Source organism: Panulirus ornatus, chromosome 4, assembly GCF_036320965.1.
Source record: "Panulirus ornatus isolate Po-2019 chromosome 4, ASM3632096v1, whole genome shotgun sequence".
Lineage (NCBI taxonomy): Eukaryota > Metazoa > Arthropoda > Malacostraca > Decapoda > Palinuridae > Panulirus > Panulirus ornatus.
Window position 1 is genome coordinate 89,999,108 of NC_092227.1, and position 20,131 is coordinate 90,019,238.

General features: G+C 43.0%; 1 protein-coding gene across 10 annotated transcripts in view; it reads left to right on the forward strand.

Moving 5' to 3' along the window:
* Positions 1–20,131, forward strand: part of Ptpmeg (protein tyrosine phosphatase Meg) — a 653,263-nt gene that overhangs the window by 619,877 nt on the left and 13,255 nt on the right. For all 10 annotated transcript variants that reach the window (XM_071657245.1, XM_071657235.1, XM_071657258.1 and 7 more), the window contains one exon: positions 6,889–7,055. In XM_071657245.1, coding sequence (XP_071513346.1) covers positions 6,889–7,055 — 167 coding nt within the window. The remainder of the gene's footprint in view (positions 1–6,888; positions 7,056–20,131) is intronic.

Consider the following 20,131-nt stretch of genomic DNA (forward strand, 5'->3'; position numbering starts at 1 on the left):
CCACGTATTCCCTGCGTGTCGTAGAAGGCGACTAAAAGGGGAGGGAGTGGGTGGCTGGAAATCCTCCCCTCTCGTTTTTTTTTAATTTTCCAAAAGAAGGAACAGAGAAGGGGGCCAGGTGAGGATTTTCCCTCTAAGGCCCAGTCCTCTGTTCTTAATGCTACCTCGCAAATGCGGGAAATGGCGAATCGTATGAAATGTTTATATGAGTGGATGGGCCATTCTTTGCCTGTTTCCTGGTGCTACCTTGCTGACGCGGGAAACAGCAATCAAGTATAATAAGTAAATAAATAAATAAATAAAATGACTTAGAATGAAGAATGTGTGGAAGATGAGAACGTTATCTCGGAGCAAAAATGGGTACGTTTGAAAGAATGTTGGTTCCAACAATGTAATATGGTACCGAGGCATGGGCTATAGATAGGTTTGTGTGGAGGAGGGTGGATGTGTTGGAAATCAAATGTTTCAGGATAATATGTGGTGTGAGGTGATTTGACCGAGTAAGTAATGAAAGGGTAAGAGAGATATGTGGATATAAAAAGAGTGGTTGAGAGAGCAGAAGAAGATGTATTGAAATGGTTTGGTCACATGGAGTGAGGAAAGAGTGACAAAGAGGATATATGTGTCAGAGGTGGAGGGAACGAGAAGTGGGAGAACAAATTGGAGATGGAAAGTTGGAGTTAAAAATACTTTGAGCGATCGGGGCCTGAATATACAGGTGGGTGAAAGGCGCGCAAGGAATGGAGTGAATGAGAATGATATGGTATACCAGAGTCAACATGCTGTCAATGGATTGAACCAGGGAATGTGAAACATCTTGGGTAAGCCATAGAAAGTTTTGTGGAGCCTGGATGTGGAAAGGGAGCTGTGGTTTCGGTGCATTACACATGACAGCTAGAGACAGTGTGAATGAATGTGGCCTTTGTTGTCTTTTCCTAGCACTACTTCACATGTGCACAGGCCACAAAGGCCACATTCGTTCACACTCAGTTTCTAGCTGTCATGTATAATGCACTAAAACCACAGCTCCCTTTTCACATCCAGGTCCCACAAAACTTTCCATGGTTTACCCCAGGCACTTCACATGCCTTGGTTCAATCCACTGACAGCATGTCAACCCCGGTATACCACATCATTCCAATTCACTCTATTCCTAGCACGCCTTTCACCCTCCGGCACGTTCAGGCCCCGATCACTCAAAATCTTTTTCACTCCATCTTTCCACCTCCAATTTGGTCTCCCACTTCTTCTCCTTCCCTCCACCTCTGACACATATATCCTCTTGGTCAATCTTTCCTCACTCATTCTTTCCATGTGACCAAACCATTTCAAAACACCCTTTTCTGCTTTCTCAACCACACTCTTTTTGTTACCACACATCTCTCTTACCCTTTCATTACTTACTCGATCAAACCACCTCACACCACATATTAACCTCAAACATCTCATTTCCAGCACATCCACCCTCCTCCGCACAACTCTATCTATAGCCCATGCCTCGCAACCATATAACATTGTTGGAACCACTATTCCTTCAAACATACCCATTTTTGCTTTCCAAGATAACGTTCTCGACTTCCACACATTTTCAACACTTCCAGAACTTCCATCCCCTCCCCCACCCTATGACTCGCTTCCACTTCCATGGTTCCATCCGCTGCCTAATCCACTCCCAGATATCTAAAACACTTCCCTTCCTCCAGTTTTTCTTCATTCAAACTTATCTCCCAGTTGACTTGTCCCTCAACCCTACTGTACCTAATAACCTTGCTCTTATTCACATTTACTCTCAGCTTTCTTCTTTCACACACTTTACCAAACTCAGTCACCAGCTTCTGCAGTTTCTCACCCGAATCAGCCACCAGTGCTGTATCATCAGCGAACAACAACTGACTCATTCCCAAGCTCTCTCATCCACAACAGACTGCATACTCGCCCCTCTTTCCAAAACACTTGCTTTCACCTCCCTGACAACCCAATCCATAAACAAATTAAACAACCATGGAGACATCACACACCCCTGCCACAAACCAACATTCATAGAGAACCAATCACTTTCCTCTCTTCCTACATGTACACATGCCTTACATCCTCAATAAAAACTTTTCACTGCTTCTAACATCTTACCTCCCACACCATATATTCTTAATACCTTCCACAGAGCATCTCTATCAACTGTATCATATGCCTTCTCCAGATCCATAAATGCTACATGCAAATCCATATGCTTTTCTAAATATTTCTCACATACAGTTTTCAAAGCAAACACCTGATTCACACATCCTCTACCACTTCTGAAACCACACTGCTCTTCCCCAATCTGATGCTCTGTACATGCCTTCACCCTCTCAATCAATACCCTCCCATATAATGTACCAGGAATACTCAACAAACTTATACCTCTGTAGTTTGAGCACTCACTCTTATCCCCTTTGCCTTTGTACAGTGGCATTATGCAAGTATTCCGCCAGTCCTCAGGCACCTCACCATGAGTCATACATACATTAAATAACCTTACCAACCAGTCAACAATACAGTCACCCCCTTTTTTAATGAATTCCACTGCAATACCATCCAAACCTACTGCCTTGCCAGCTTTCATCTTCCGCAAAGCTTTTACTACTTCTTCTCTGTTTACCAAATCATTCTCCCTAACCCTCTCACTTTGCACACCACCTCGACCAAAGTACCCTATATCTGCCACTCGTTTAACAAACCTTCAAAGTACTCACTCCATCTTCTCACATCACCACTTCTTGTTATCACCTCTCCATTAGCCCCCTTCTGTGATGTTCCCATTTGTTCCCTTGTCATGCTTTTTATTTACCTCCTTCCAAAACATCTCTTTATTCTCCCTAAAATTTAATGATACTCTCACCCCAACTCTCATTTGCCCTCTTTTTTTGCCTCTTGCACCTTTCTCTTGACCTCCTACCTCTTTCTTTTATACATCTCCCAGTCATTTGCATTACTTCCCAGCAAAAATCGTCCAAACACCTCTCTCTTCTCTTTCACTAATAATCTTACTTCTTCATCCCACCACTCACTACACTTTCTAATCTGCCCACCTCCCATGCTTCTCATGCCACAAGCATCTTTTGCACAAGCCTCACTGCTTCCCTAAATACATCCCATTCCTCCCCCACTCCCCGTACGTCCTTTGTTCTCACCTTTTTCCATTCTGTACTCAGTCTCTCCTGTTACTTCCTCACACAAGTCTCCTTCCCACGCTCACTTACTCTCATCACCCCAACATTCTCTCTTCTCTTCTGAAAACCTCTACAAATCTTCACCTTCGCCTCCACAAGATAATGATCAGACATCCCTCCAGTTCCACCTCTCAGCACATTAACATCCAAGTCTCTCTTTCGCACGCCTATCAATTAACATGTAATCCAATAACGCTCTCTGGCCATCTCTCCTACTTACATACGTATACTCATGTATATCTGTCTTTTAAAACCAGGTATTCCCAATCACCAGTCCTTTTTCAGCACATAAATCTACAAGCTCTTCACCATTTCCATTTACAACACTGAACACCCCATTTACACCAATTATTCCCTCGACTGCCACATTACTCACCTTTGCATTCAAATCATCCGTCACTATGACCTGGTCTCTTGCATCAAAACTAACAATACACTCACTCAACTGCTCCCAAAACACTTGCCTTTTATGATCTTTCTTCTCATGCCTAGGTGCATATGCACCAATAATCACCCATCTCTCTCCATCCACTTTTAGTTTTACCCATATCAATCCAGAGTTTACTTTATTACACTCTATCACATACTCCCACCACTCCTGTTTCAGGAGTAGTGCTACTCCTTCTCTTGCTCTTGTCCTCTCACTAACCCCTGACTTTACTCCCAAGACATTCCCAAACCACTCTTCCCCTTTACCCTTGAGCTTCGTTTCACTCAGAGCCAAAACATCCAGGTTCCTTTCCTCAAACATACTACCTGTCTCTCCTTTTTTCTCAGCTTGGTTACATCCACACACATTTAGACACCCCAATCTGAGCCTTCGAGGAGGATGAGCACTCCCCGCGTGACTTCTTCTGTTTCCCCGTTTAGACAAAGTTAAAAATACAAGGAGAGGAGGGTTTCTAGGCCCCCGCTTCCGTCCCCTTTAATTGCCTTCTACGATAGGTGAGGAATGTGTGGCAAGTATTCTTTCTCCCCTATTTCTCCTCTATCCCTATCCCCAGGGATATATATATATATACTTTTATTAGCATATTATTTTGCTTTGTTGCTGTCTCCCGCGTTAGCGAGATAGCGCAAGGAAACAGACAAAAGAATGGCCCATCCCACCCACATACACATGTATATACATACACGTCCACACACGCAAATATACATACCTATACATCTCAATGTATACAAATATATACACACACACAGACATATATACACATGTACATAATTCATACTGTCTGCCTTTATTTATTCCCATCATCACCTTGCCACACATGGAATAACAACCCCCTCATGTGTGCGAGGTAGCGCTAGGAAAAGACTACAAAGGCCCCATTCGTTCACATTCAGTCTCTAGCTGTCATGTAATAATGCACCAAAACCACAGCTCCCTTTCTACATCCAGGCCCCACACAACTTTCCATGGTTTACCCCAGACACTTCACATGCCCTGGTTCAATCCATTGACAGCATGTCGACCCCGGTATACCACATCGTTCCAATTCACTCTATTCCTTACACGCCTTTCACCCTCCTGCATGTTCAGGCCCCGATCACTCAAAATCTTTTTCACTCCATCTTTCCACATGCAATTAGGTCTCCCACTTCTCCTCGTTCCCTCCACCTCAGAAACATATATCCTCTTGGTCAATCTTTCCTCACTCATTCTCTCCATGTGACCAAACCATTTCAAAACACCCTCTTCTGCTTTCTCAACCATACTCTTTTTATTTCCACACATCTCTCTTACCCTTACATTACTTACTCGATCAAACCACCTCACACCACATATTGTCCTCAAACATCTTATTTCCAGCACATCCACCCTCCTGCGCACAACTCTATCCATAGCCCACGCCTCGCAACCATACAACATTGTTGGAACCACTATTCCTTCAAACATACCCATTTTTGCTTTCTGAGATAATGTTCTCGACTTCCAAACATTTTTCAATGCTCCCAGAATTTTCGCCCCCTCCCCCACCCTATGATTCACTTCCGCTTCCATGGTTCCATCCACTGCCAGATCCACTCTCAGATATCTAAAATACTTCATTTCCTCCAGTTTTTCTCCATTCAAACTTATCTCCCAATTGACTTGACCCTCAACCCTACTGTACCTAATAACCTTGCTCTTATTCACATTTACTCTCAACTTTCTTCTTTCACACACTTTACCAAACTCAGTCACCAGTTTCTGCAGTTTCTCACATGAATCAGCCACCAGCGCTGTATCATCAGGGAAGAACAACCGACTCCCCAAGCTCTCTCATCCACAACAGACTTCATTTTTGCCCATCTTTCCAAAACTCTTGCATTCACCTCCCTAACAACCCCATCCATAAACAAATTAAACAACCATGGAGACATCACACACCCCTGCCGCAAACCTACATCCACTGAGAACCAATCACTTTCCTCTCTTCCTACATGTACACATACCTTACATCCTCGATAAAAATTTTTCACTGCTTCTAACAACTTGCCTCCCACACCATATATTCTTATTTCCTTCCACAGAGCATCTCTATCAACTCTATCATATGCCTTCTCCAGATCCAGAAATGCTACATACAAATCCATTTACTTTTCTAAGTATTTCTCACATACATTCTTCAAAGCAAACACCTGATCCACACATCCTCTACCACTTCTGAAACCACACTGCTCTTCCCCAATCTGATGCTCTGTACATGCCTTCACCCTCTCAATCAATACCCTCCCATATAATTTCCCAGGAATACTCAACAAACTTATACCTCTGTAATTTGAGCACTCACTCTAATCCCCTTTGCCTTTGTACAATAGCACTATGCAAGCATTCTGCCAATCCTCAGGCACCTCACCATGAATCATACATACATTGAATAACTTTACCAACCAGTCAACAATACAGTCACCCCCTTTTTTAATAAATTCCACTGCAATATCATCCAAACCTGCGGCCTTGCCAGCTTTCATCTTCCGCAAAGCTTTTACTACCTCTTCTGTGTTTACCAAATCATTTTCCCTAACCCTCTCACTTTGCACACCACCTCGACCAAAACACCCTACATCTGCCACTCTATCATCAAACACATTTAACAAACCTTCAAAATACTCACTCAATAATCACAAAAAATCACCACTACTTGTTATCACCTTTCCGTTAGCCCCCTTCACTGAAGTTCCCATTTGCTCCCTTGTCTTATGCACTTTATTTACCTCCTTCCAAAACATCTCTTTATTCTTCCCTGAAATTTAAGGATACTCTCTCACCCCAACTCTCATTTGCCCTCTTTTTCACCTCTTGCACCTTTCTCTTGACCTCCTGCCTCTTTCTTTTATACCTCTCCCACTCATTTGCATTTTTTCCCTGCAATAATCGTCCTAATGCCTCTCTCTTTTCTTTCACTAATAATCTTCTTCATCCCACCACTCACTACCCTTTCTAATCAACCCACCTCCCACGCTTCTCATGCCACAAGCATCTTTTGCGCAAGCCATCACTGCTTCCCTAAATACATCCCATTCCTCCCCCACTCCCCTTACCTCCTTTGTTCTCACCTTTTTCCATTCTGTACTCAGTCTCTCCTGGTACTTCCTCACACAAGTCTCCTTCCCAAGCTCATTTATATGTATATATCAGAGATATATCATAATTGATTAACTAAAACGTTTACCATTGATATTCTTAATTTTCCAGGCATGGTAGAACCCACTGTAGTGCATTGTTCTGCTGGTATCGGAAGGACTGGTGTTCTTATACTAATGGAAACAGCGCAGTGTCTCATTGAAGCAAATGAACCTGTTTACCCTTTGGATGTTGTTAGGGCCATGAGGGATCAGCGAGCAATGATGATCCAGACAGCTGTAAGTTTTTATTGCTGCATTACAGTAAACAGAAATTGCAGTTCTGGCTGAAGTAAATGTAAAGTAATCTAAGTAATATACAGTACATTCATACCTCAGAGGGAGAAAGAATGCAAGTGAAAGTTTAATTGGGTATGTAAGTAAACTAATCCATTTACTCCTTGTGCATTAATAAAAGTTTTCCTTTAAGAGCCTCATCTTCAATTCTGTCACACAACTCTCATAACTTTGTATTTTTTTTGCTTGTTGCACTCCTTTACCACCCTTCATTGTAGAAGTATTACTTTATATCTTTTGTCTCATTTTTTGTGTATTGTGTATCAACTGTCCCTCTGCATTTCACTAATTGATATTGACTTTCTCAAATTAATTTTGAATCAAGAAATTTGAATATATACTTCTTTCCATGAGCAAGTGTTTGCTGTTATCCTATTTCTGCAATAGGTTATTCTCTCTCTCTTGGCTGCTGTATATTTGTATTTTCAATTTCAATAACCTAATTGATGATGCCCACTCCAACTTGGTTGTAAGAATGGTGTAAATATTTGTTAAGGATGTCTTCTCATCTACATAATTGTAAGCAATTTTGAAAATAACCAAGTTTTTGTTGACATCTTTTATAACTTTCCTAATGTGTGGTCTGGTTACAGGCTGGGTATTCCATCACTTTCTCAGACCACATCACTCTGGCTTTAGTGAGGTTGGATATCATTAACCAAATAGATGACCTGAAATGAAGGTTGACCAAGTCTATTTTTAAGTTATCACTCATGATTCAAATCCTACTGCTAAATTACTTGAAAAAGATCAGAAGTAACAGCATCCTTATGCCAGCCCTACAAGACACCAGTGATCACCTCATCCTAGAGTGAAAATCCATCTCTGACATGTATCCATTTTCCCCTTTCGTTTACATGAAGTTTATCAACTAACCTGTGCTGTTTCACAGTTAGTTACTCCTATTTAAGTGTGTACTTTATGTTATCTTTTCTAGTATTTCACGTCATCACATGAGGCCCTCTTTCTAAGAACATGACCTTATTTTACTCAGGTCCTTCTAAAGACTCTAACAGCCCAAGGTTGCGCCACTTACAGTAGCAGGGAAATGATGACTCCTTTGGAATAAGAAGTTTTTTGACAAGGCCATACTCCCAGTGACACAATCTTCTCAATGATGACTTTTCTCTAATACTTGATTGCCATTTCTTGGTCAGTGAGGTAGTGCCAGGAAACAGATGAAAAAAGACCCATCCACTCATGTATATACAAATACACTGACACACACACACACACACACACACATACATATATATATATATCTGTTTCCCATTTTAGAAAGTTAATACAAGGAGGGGAGGATTTCTGGCCCCCCGCTCCCGTCCCCTCTAGTCGCTTTCTACGACACGCGAGGAATACGTGGGAAGTATTCTTTCACCCCTATCCCCAGGGATAACGGGAAAAATAAATGATGAAAATCCAGAAAAAATTATTCTTAATCATAGCTTGTATGACTAAATTCACGTTATACCAGTCTCTGGTTGGGCCATTTCTTTCGTCTGTTTCCTTGCGCTACCTCGCAAACGCGGGAGACAGCGACAAAGTATAATAATAATAATAATAATATATATATATATATATATATATATGGCCCAACCCACCCAGATACACGTGTATATACATACGTCCACACACGCAAATATACATACCTACACAGCTTTCCATGGTTTACCCCAGACGCTTCACATGCCCTGATTCAATCCACTGACAGCACGTCAACCCCGGTATACCACATCGATCCAATTCAATCTATTCCTTGCCCTCCTTTCACCCTCCTGCATGTTCAGGCCGCGATCACACAAAATCTTTTTCACTCCATCTTTCCACCTCCAATTTGGTCTCCCACTTCTCCTTGTTCCCTCCACCTCTGACACATATATCCTCTTGGTCAATCTTTCCTCACTCATTCTCTCCTTGTGACCAAACCATTTCAAAACACCCTCTTCTGCTCTCTCAACCACGCTCTTCTTATTTCCACACATCTCTCTTACCCTTACGTTACTTACTCGATCAAACCACCTCACACCACACATTGTCCTCAAACATCTCATTTCCAGCACATCCATCCTCCTGCGCACAACTCTATCCATAGCCCACGCCTCGCAACCATACAACATTGTTGGAACCACTATTCCTTCAAACATACCCATTTTTGCTTTCCGAGATAATGTTCTCGACTTCCACACATTCTTCAAGGCACCCAGGATTTTCGCCCCCTCCCCCACCCTATGATCTACTTCTGCTTCCATGGTTCCATCCGCTGCCAGATCCACTCCCAGATATCTAAAACACTTTACTTCCTCCAGTTTTTCTCCATTCAAACTTACCTCCCAATTGACTTGACCCTCCACCCTACTGTACCTAATAACCTTGCTCTTATTCACATTTACTCTTAACTTTCTTCTTTCACACACTTTACCAAACTCAGTCACCAGCTTCTGCAGTTTCTCACATGAATCAGCCACCAGCGCTGTATCATCAGCGAACAACAACTGACTCACTTCCCAAGCTCCCTCATCCCCAACAGACTTCATACTTGCCCCTCTTTCCAAAACTCTTGCATTTACCTCCCTAACAACCCCATCCATAAACAAATTAAACAACCATATATATATTTTTTTTTTTTTTTTTTTTTTTTGCCGCTGTCTCCCGCGTTTGCGAGGTAGCGCAAGGAAACAGACGAAAGAAATGGCCCAACCCACCCCCATACACATGTATATACATACGTCCACACACGCAAATATACATACCTACACAGCTTTCCATGGTTTACCCCAGACGCTTCACATGCCTTGATTCAATCCACTGACAGCACGTCAACCCCGGTATACCACATCGCTCCAATTCACTCTATTCCTTGCCTTCCTTTCACCCTCCTGCATGTTCAGGCCCCGATCACACAAAATCTTTTTCACTCCATCTTTCCACCTCCAATTTGGTCTCCCTCTTCTCCTCATTCCCTCCACCTCCGACACATATATTCTCTTGGTCAATCTTTCCTCACTCATTCTCTCCATGTGCCTGAACCATTTCAAAACACCCTCTTCTGCTCTCTCAACCACGCTCTTTTTATTTCCACACATCTCTCTTACCCTTACGTTACTTACTCGATCAAACCACCTCACACCACACATTGTCCTCAAACATCTCATTTCCAGCACATCCACCCTCCTGTGCACAACTCTGTCCATAGCCCACGCCTCGCAACCATACAAAATTGTTGGAACCACTATTCCTTCAAACATACCCATTTTTGCTTTCCGAGATAATGTTCTCGACTTCCACACATTCTTCAAGGCTTCTAGGATTTTCGCCCCCTCCCACACCCTATGATCCACTTCCGCTTCCATGGTTCCATCCGCTGCCAGATCCACTCCCAGATATCTAAAACACTTTACTTCCTCCAGTTTTTCTCCATTCAAACTTACCTCCCAATTGACTTGACCCTCAACCCTACCGTACCTAATAACCTTGTTCTTATTCACATTTACCCTTAACTTTCTTCTTTCACACACTTTACCAAACTCAGTCACCAGCTTCTGCAGTTTCTCACATGAATCAGCCACCAGCACTGTATCATCAGCGAACAACAACTGACTCATTTCCCAAGCTCTCTCATCCACATCAGACTTCATACTTGCCCCTCTTTCCAAAACTCTTGCATTCACCTCCCTAACAACCCCATCCATAAACAAATTAAACAGCCATGGAGACATCACACACCCCTGCTGCAAACCTACATTCACTGAGAACCAATCACTTTCCTCTCTTCCTACACGTACACATGCCTTACATCCTCGATAAAAACTTTTCACTGCTTCTAACAACTTGCCTCCCACACAATGTATTCTTATTTCCTTCCACAGAACATCTCTATCAACTCTATCATATGCCTTCTCCAGATCCATAAATGCTACATACAAATCCATTTGCTTTTCTAAGTATTTCTCGCATACATTCTTCAAAGCAAACACCTGATCCACACATCCTCTACCACTTCTGAAACCACACTACTCTTCCCCAATCTGATGCTCTGTACATGCCTTCACCCTCTCAATCAATACCCTCCCATATGATTTGCCAGGAATACTCAACAAACTTATACCTCTGAAATTTAAGCACTCACTCTTATCCCCTTTGCCTTTGTACAATGGCACTATGCACGCATTCCGCCAATCCTCAGGCACCTCACCATGAGTCATACATACATTAAATAACCTTACCAACCAGTCAATAATACAGTCACCCCCTTTTTTAATAAATTCCACTGCAATACCATCCAAACCTGCTGCCTTGCCGGCTTTCATCTTCCGCAAAGCTTTTACTACCTCTTCTCTGTTTACCAAATCATTTTCCCTAACCCTCTCACTTTGCACACCACCTCGACCAAAACACCCTATATCTGCCACTCTATCATCAAACACATTCAACAAACCTTCAAAATACTCACTCCATTTCCTTCTCACATCACCACTACTTGTTATCACCTCCCCATTTGCGCCCTTCACTGAAGTTCCCATTTGCTCCCTTGTCTTACGCACTTTATTTACCTCCTTCCAGAACATCTTTTTATTCTCCCTAAAATTTAATGATACTCTCTCACCCCAACTCTCATTTGCCCTCTTTTTCACCTCTTGCACCTTTCTCTTGACCTCCTGCCTCTTTCTTTTATACATCTCCCACTCAATTGCATTTTTTCCCTGCAAAAATCGTCCAAATGCCTCTCTCTTCTCTTTCACTAATAATCTTACTTCTTCATCCCACCACTCACTACCCTTTCTAATCAACCCACCTCCCACTCTTCTCATGCCACAAGCATCTTTTGCGCAATCCATCACTGATTCCCTAAATACATCCCATTCCTCCCCCACTCCCCTTACTTCCATTGTTCTCACCTTTTTCCATTCTGTACTCAGTCTCTCCTGGTACTTCCTCACACAAGTCTCCTTCCCAAGCTCACTTACTCTCACCACCCTCTTCACCCCAACATTCGCTCTTCTCTTCTGAAAACCCATACAAATCTTCACCTTAGCCTCCACAAGATAATGATCAGACATCCCTCCAGTTGCACCTCTCAGCACATTAACATCCAAAAGTCTCTCTTTCGCGTGCCTGTCAATTAATACGTAATCCAATAACGTTCTCTGGCCATCTCTCCTACTTACATACGTATACTTATGTATATCTCGCTTTTTAAACCAGCTATTCCCAATCACCAGTCCTTTTTCAGCACATAAATCTACAAGCTCTTCACCATTTCCATTTACAACACTGAACACCCCATGTATACCAATTATTCCCTCAACTACCACATTACTCACCTTTGCATTCAAATCACCCATCACTATAACCCAGTCTCGTGCATCAAAACCACTAACACACTCATTCAGCTGCTCCCAAAATACTTGCCTCTCATGATCTTTCTTCTCATGCCCAGGTGCATATGCACCAATAATCACCCATCTCTCTCCATCACTTTTCAGTTTTGCCCATATTAATCGAGAATTTACTTTCTTACATTCTATCACATACTCCAACAACTCCTGTTTCAGGAGTACTGCTACTCCTTCCCTTGCTATATATATATATATATATATATATATATATATATATATAAGTGGGAGACCAAATTGGAGGTGGAAAGATGGAGTGAAAAAGATTTTGAGTGATCGGGGCCTGAACATGCAGGAGGGTGAAAGGTGGGCAAGGAATAGAGTGAATTGGATCGATGTGGTATACCGGGGTTGACATGCTGTCAGTGGATTGAATCAGGGCATGTGAAACGTCTGGGGTAAACCATGGAAAGTAGTGTGGGGCCTGGATGTGGAAAGGGAGCTGTGGTTTCGGGCATTATTGCATGACAGCTAGAGACTGAGTGGGAACGAATGGGGCCTTTGTTGTCTTTTCCTAGCGCTACCTCGCACACATGAGGGGGGAGGGGGATGGTATTCCATGTGTGGCGAGGTGGCGATGGGAATGAATAAAGGCAGACTGTGAATTGTGTGCATGGGTATATATGTATGTGTCTGTGTGTGTATATATATATGTGTACATTGAGATGTATAGGTATGTATATTTGCGTGTGTGGACGTGTATGTATATACATTGTGTATGGGGGTGGGTTGGGCCATTTCTTTCGTCTGTTTCCTTGCGCTACCTCGCAAACGCGGGTGACAGCAACAAAGCAAAATAAATAAAAGTAAGTGAGCTTGGGAAGGAGACCTGTGTGAGGAAGTACCAGGAGAGACTGAGTACAGAATGGAAAAAGGTGAGAACAATGGAAGTAAGGGGAGTGGGGGAGGAATGGGATGTATTTAGGGAATCAGTGATGGATTGCGCAAAAGATGCTTGTGGCATGAGAAGAGTGGGAGGTGGGTTGATTAGAAAGGGTAGTGAGTGGTGGGATGAAGAAGTAAGAGTATTAGTGAAAGAGAAGAGAGAGGCATTTGGACGATTTTTGCAGGGAAAAAATGCAATTGAGTGGGAGATGTATAAAAGAAAGAGACAGGAGGTCAAGAGAAAGGTGCAAGAGGTGAAAAAAAGGGCAAATGAGAGTTGGGGTGAGAGAGTATCATTAAATTTTAGGGAGAATATAAAGATGTTCTGGAAGGAGGTTCTGGAAGGAGGTAAATAAAGTGCGTAAGACAAGGGAGCAAATGGGAACTTCAGTGAAGGGGGCAAATGGGGAGGTGATAACAAGTAGTGGTGATGTAAGAAGGAGATGGAGTGAGTATTTTGAAGGTTTGTTGAATGTGTTTGATGATAGAGTGGCAGATATAGGGTGTTTTGGTCGAGGTGGTGTGCAAAGTGAGAGGGTTAGGGAAAATGATTTGGTAAACAGAGAAGAGGTAGTGAAAGCTTTGCGGAAGATGAAAGCCGGCAAGGCAGCAGGTTTGGATGGTATTGCAGTGGAATTTATTAAAAAAGGGGGTGACTGTATTGTTGACTGGTTGGTAAGGTTATTTAATGTATGTATGACTCATGGTGAGGTGCCTGAGGATTGGCGGAATGCGTGCATAGTGCCATTGTACAAAGGCAAAGGGGATAAGAGTGAGTGCTCAAATTACAGAGGTATAAGTTTGTTGAGTATTCCTGGTAAATTATATGGGAGGGTATTGATTGAGAGGGTGAAGGCATGTACAGAGCATCAGATTGGGGAAGAGCAGTGTGGTTTCAGAAGTGGTAGAGGATGTGTGGATCAGGTGTTTGCTTTGAAGAATGTATGTGAGAAATACTTAGAAAAGCAAATGGATTTGTATGTAGCATTTATGGATCTGGAGAAGGCATATGATAGAGTTGATAGAGATGCTCTGTGGAAGGTATTAAGAAAATATGGTGTGGGAGGAAAGTTGTTAGAAGCAGTGAAAAGTTTTTATCGAGGATGTAAGGCATCTGTACGTGTAGGAAGAGAGGAAAGTGATTGGTTCTCAGTGAATGTAGGTTTGCGGCAGGGGTGTGTGATGTCTCCATGGTTGTTTAATTTGTTTATGGATGGGGTTGTTAGGGAGGTAAATGCAAGAGTTTTGGAAAGAGGGGCAAGTATGAAGTCTGTTGGGGATGAGAGAGCTTGGGAAGTGAGTCAGTTGTTGTTCGCTGATGATACAGCGCTGGTGGCTAATTCATGTGAGAAACTGCAGAAGCTGGTGACTGAGTTTGGTAAAGTGTGTGGAAGAAGAAAGTTAAGAGTAAATGTGAATAAGAGCAAGGTTATTAGGTACAGTAGGGTTGAGGGTCAAGTCAATTGGGAGGTGAGTTTGAATGGAGAAAAACTGGAGGAAGTGAAGTGTTTTAGATATCTGGGAGTGGATCTGTCAGCGGATGGAACCATGGAGCGGAAGTGGATCATAGGGTGGGGGAGGGGGCGAAAATTCTGGGGGCCTTGAAGAATGTGTGGAAGTCGAGAACATTATCTCGGAAAGCAAAAATGGGTATGTTTGAGGGAATAGTGGTTCCAACAATGTTGTATGGTTGCGAGGCGTGGGCTATGGATAGAGTTGTGCGCAGGAGGATGGATGTGCTGGAAATGAGATGTTTGAGGACAATGTGTGGTGTGAGGTGGTTTGATCGAGTGAGTAACGTAAGGGTAAGAGAGATGTGTGGAAATAAAAAGAGCGTGGTTGAGAGAGCAGAAGAGGGTGTTTTGAAGTGGTTTGGGCACATGGAGAGAATGAGTGAGGAAAGATTGACCAAGAGGATATATGTGTCGGAGGTGGAGGGAACAAGGAGAAGAGGGAGACCAAATTGGAGGTGGAAAGATGGAGTGAAAAAGATTTTGTGTGATCGGGGCCTGAACATGCAGGAGGGTGAAAGGAGGGCAAGGAATAGAGTGAATTGGAGCGATGTGGTATACCGGGGTTGACGTGATGTCAGTGGATTGAATCAAGGCATGTGAAGCGTCTGGGGTAAACCATGGAAAGCTGTGTAGGTATGTATATTTGCGTGTGTGGACGTATGTATATACATGTGTATGGGGGGGAGTTGGGCCATTTCTTTCGTCTGTTTCCTTGCGCTACCTCGCAAACGCGGGAGACAGCGACAAAGTATAATAAAAAAAAAAATATATATATATATATATATATATATATATATATGAGAGTTGGGGTGAGAGAGTATCATTAAATTTTAGGGAGAATAAAAAGATGTTCTGGAAGGAGGTAAATAAAGTGCGTAAGACAAGGGAGCAAATGGGAACTTCAGTGAAGGGCGCAAATGGGGAGGTGATAACAAGTAGTGGTGATGTGAGAAGGAGATGGAGTGAGTATTTTGAAGGTTTCTTGAATGTGTTTGATGATAGAGTGGCAGATATAGGGTGTTTTGGTCAAGGTGGTGTGCAAAGTGAGAGGGTTAGGGAAAATGATTTGGTAAACAGAGAAGAGGTAGTAAAAGCTTTGCGGAAGATGAAAGCCGGCAAGGCAGTAGGTTTGGATGGTATTGCAGTGGAATTTATTAAAAAAGGGGGTGACTGTATTATTGACTGGTTGGTAAGGTTATTTAATGTATGTATTACTCATGGTGAGGTGCCTGAGGATTGGCGGAATGCGTGCGTAGTGCCATTGTACAAAGGCAAAGGGGATAAGAGTGAGTGCTGAAATTACAGAGGTATAAGTTTGTTGAGTATTCCTGGTAAATTATATGGGAGGGTATTGATTGAGAGGGTGAAGGCATGTACAGAGCATCAGATTGGGGAAGAACAGTGTGGTTTCAGAAGTGGTAGAGGATGTGTGGACAAGGTGTTTGCTTTGAAGAATGTATGTGAGAAATACTTAGAAAAGCAAATGGATTTGTATGTAGCATTTATGGATCTGGAGAAGCACATCCATCCTCCTGCGCACAACTCTATCCATAGCCCACGCCTCGCAACCATACAAAATTGCTGGAACCACTATTCCTTCAAACATACCCATTTTTGCTTTCCGAGATAATGTTCTCGACTTCCACACATTCTTCAAGGCTCCCAGAATTTTCGCCCCCTCCCCCACCCTATGATCCACTTCCGCTTCCATGGTTCCATCCGCTGCCAGATCCACTCCTAGATATCTAAAACAATTTACTTCCTCCAGTTTTTCTCCATTCAAACTTACCTCCCAATTGACTTGACCCTCAACCCTACTGTACCTAATAACCTTGCTCTTATTCACATTTACTCTTAACTTTCTTCTTTCACACACTTTACCAAACTCAGTCACCAGCTTCTGCAGTTTCTCACATGAATCAGCCACCAGCGCTGTATCATCAGCGAACAACAACTGACTCACTTCCCAAGCTCTCTCATCCCCAACAGACTTCATACTTGCCCCTCTTTCCAAAACTCTTGCATTCACCTCCCTAACAACCCCATCCATAAACAAATTAAACAACCATGGAGACATCACACACCCCTGCCCCAAACCTACATTCACTGAGAACCAATCACTTTCCTCTCTTCCTACACGTACACATGCCTTACATCCTCGATAAAAACTTTTCACTGCTTCTAACAACTTGCCTCCCACACCATATATTCTTAATACCTTCCACAGAGCATCTCTATCAACTCTATCATATGCCTTCTCCAGATCCATAAATGCTACATACAAATCCATTTATATATATATATATATATATATATATATATATATATATATATATATATATATATATATATATATATATATATATTTTTTTTTTTTTTTTTTTGTCGCTGTCTCCCGCATTTGCGAGGTAGCGCAAGGAAACAGACAAAAGAAATGGCCCAACCCACCCCCATACACATGCCTTGATTCAATCCACTGACAGCACGTCAACCCCGGTATACCACATCGCTCCAATTCACTCTATTCTTTGCTCTCCTTTCACCCTCCTGCATGTTCAGGCCCCGATCACACAAAATCTTTTTCACTCCATCTTTCCACCTCCAATTTGGTCTCCCTCTTCTCCTCGTTCCCTCCACCTCCGACACATATATCCTATTGGTCAATCTTTCCTCACTCATTCTCTCCATGTGACCAAACCATTTCAAAACACCCTCTTCTGCTCTCTCAACCACGCTCTTTTTATTTCCACACATCTCTCTTACCCTTACGTTACTTACTCGATCAAACCACCTCACACCACACATTGTCCTCAAACATCTCATTTCCAGCACATCCATCCTCCTGCGCACAACTCTATCCATAGTCCACGCCTCGCAACCATACAACATTGTTGGAACCACTATTCCTTCAAACATACCCATTTTTGCTTTCCGAGATAATGTTCTCGACTTCCACACATTCTTCAAGGCCCCCAGAATTTTCGCCCCCTCCCCCACCCTATGATCCACTTCCGCTTCCATGGTTCCATCCGCTGCCAGATCCACTCCCAGATATCTAAAACACTTCACTTCCTCCAGTTTTTTTTTTTTTTTTGCTTTGTCGCTGTCTCCCGCGTTTGCGAGGTAGCGCAAGGAAACAGACGAAAGAAATGGCCCAACCCACCCCCATACACATGTATATACATACGTCCACACACGCAAATATACATACCTACACAGCTTTCCATGGTTTACCCCAGACGCTTCACATGCCTTGATTCAATCCACTGGCAGGACGTCAACCCCGGTATACCACATCGCTCCAATTCACTCTATTCCTTGCCCTCCTTTCACCCTCCTGCATGTTCAGACCCCAATCACACAAAATCTTTTTCACTCCATCTTTCCACCTCCAATTTGGTCTCCCTCTTCTCCTCGTTCCCTCCACCTCCGACACATATATCCTCTTGGTCAATCTTTCCTCACTCATTCTCTCCATGTGACCAAACCATTTCATAACACCCTCTTCTGCTCTCTCAACCACGCTCTTTTTATTTCCACACATCTCTCTTACCCTTACGTTACTTACTCGATCAAACCACCTCACACCACACATTGTCCTCAAACATCTCATTTCCAGCACATCCATCCTCCTGCGCACAACTCTATCCATAGTCCACACCTCGCAACCATACAACATTGTTGGAACCACTATTCCTTCAAACATACCCATTTTTGCTTTCCGAGATAATGTTCTCGACTTCCACACATTCTTCAAGGCTCCCAGAATTTTCGCCCCCTCCCCCACCCTATGATCCACTTCCGTTTCCATGGTTCTGTCCGCTGCCAGATCCACTCCCAGATATCTAAAACACTTCACTTCCTCCAGTTTTTCTCCATTCAAACTCACCTCCCAATTGAATTGACCCTCAACCCTACTGTACCTAATAACCTTCCTCTTATTCACATTTACTCTTAACTTTCTTCTTTCACACACTTTACCAAACTCAGTCACCAGCTTCTGCAGTTTCTCACATGAATCAGCCACCAGCGCTGTATCATCAGCGAACAACAACTGACTCACTTCCCAAGCTCTCTCATCCCCAACAGACTTCATACTTGCCCCTCTTTCCAAAACTCTTGCATTCACCTCCCTAACAACCCCATCCATAAACAAATTAAACAACCATGGAGACATCACACACCCCTGCCGCAAACCTACATTCACTGAGAACCAATCACTTTCCTCTCTTCCTACACATACACATGCCTTACATCCTCGATAAAAACTTTTCACTGCTTCTAACAACTTGCCTCCCACACCATATATTCTTAATACCTTCCACAGAGCATCTCTATCAACTCTATCATATGCCATAAATGCTACATACAAATCCATTTATTTTTTTTTTTTTTTATTATACTTTGTCGCTGTCTCCCGCGTTTGCGAGGTAGCGCAAGGAAACAGCCGAAAGAAATGGCCCAACCCCCCCCCATACACATGTATATACATACTTCCACACACACAAATATACATACCTACACAGCTTTCCATGGTTTACCCCAGACGCTTCACATGCCCTGCATCAATCCACTGACAGCACGTCAACCCCGGTATACCACATCGCTCCAATTCATTCTATTCCTTGCCCTCCTTTCACCCTCCTGCATGTTCAGGCCCCGATCACACAAAATCTTTTTCACTCCATCTTTCCACCTCCAATTTGGTCTCCCTCTTCTCCTTGTTCCCTCCACCTCCGACACATATATCCTCTTGGTCAATCTTTCCTCACTCATCCTCTCCATGTGCCCAAACCACTTCAAAACACCCTCTTCTGCTCTCTCAACCACGCTCTTTTTATTTCCACACATCTCTCTTACCCTTACGTTACTCACTCGATCAAACCACCTCACACCACACATTGTCCTCAAACATCTCATTTCCAGCACATCCATCCTCCTGCGCACAACTCTATCCATAGCCCACGCCTCACAACCATACAACATTGTTGGAACCACTATTCCTTCAAACATACCCATTTTTGCTTTCCGAGATAATGTTCTCGACTTCCACACATTCTTCAAGGCCCCCAGGATTTTCGCCCCCTCCCCCACCCTATGATCCACTTCCGCTTCCATGGTTCCATCCGCTGCCAGATCCACTCCCAGATATCTAAAACACTTCACTTCCTCCAGTTTTTCTCCATTCAAACTCACCTCCCAATTGACTTGACCCTCAACCCTACTG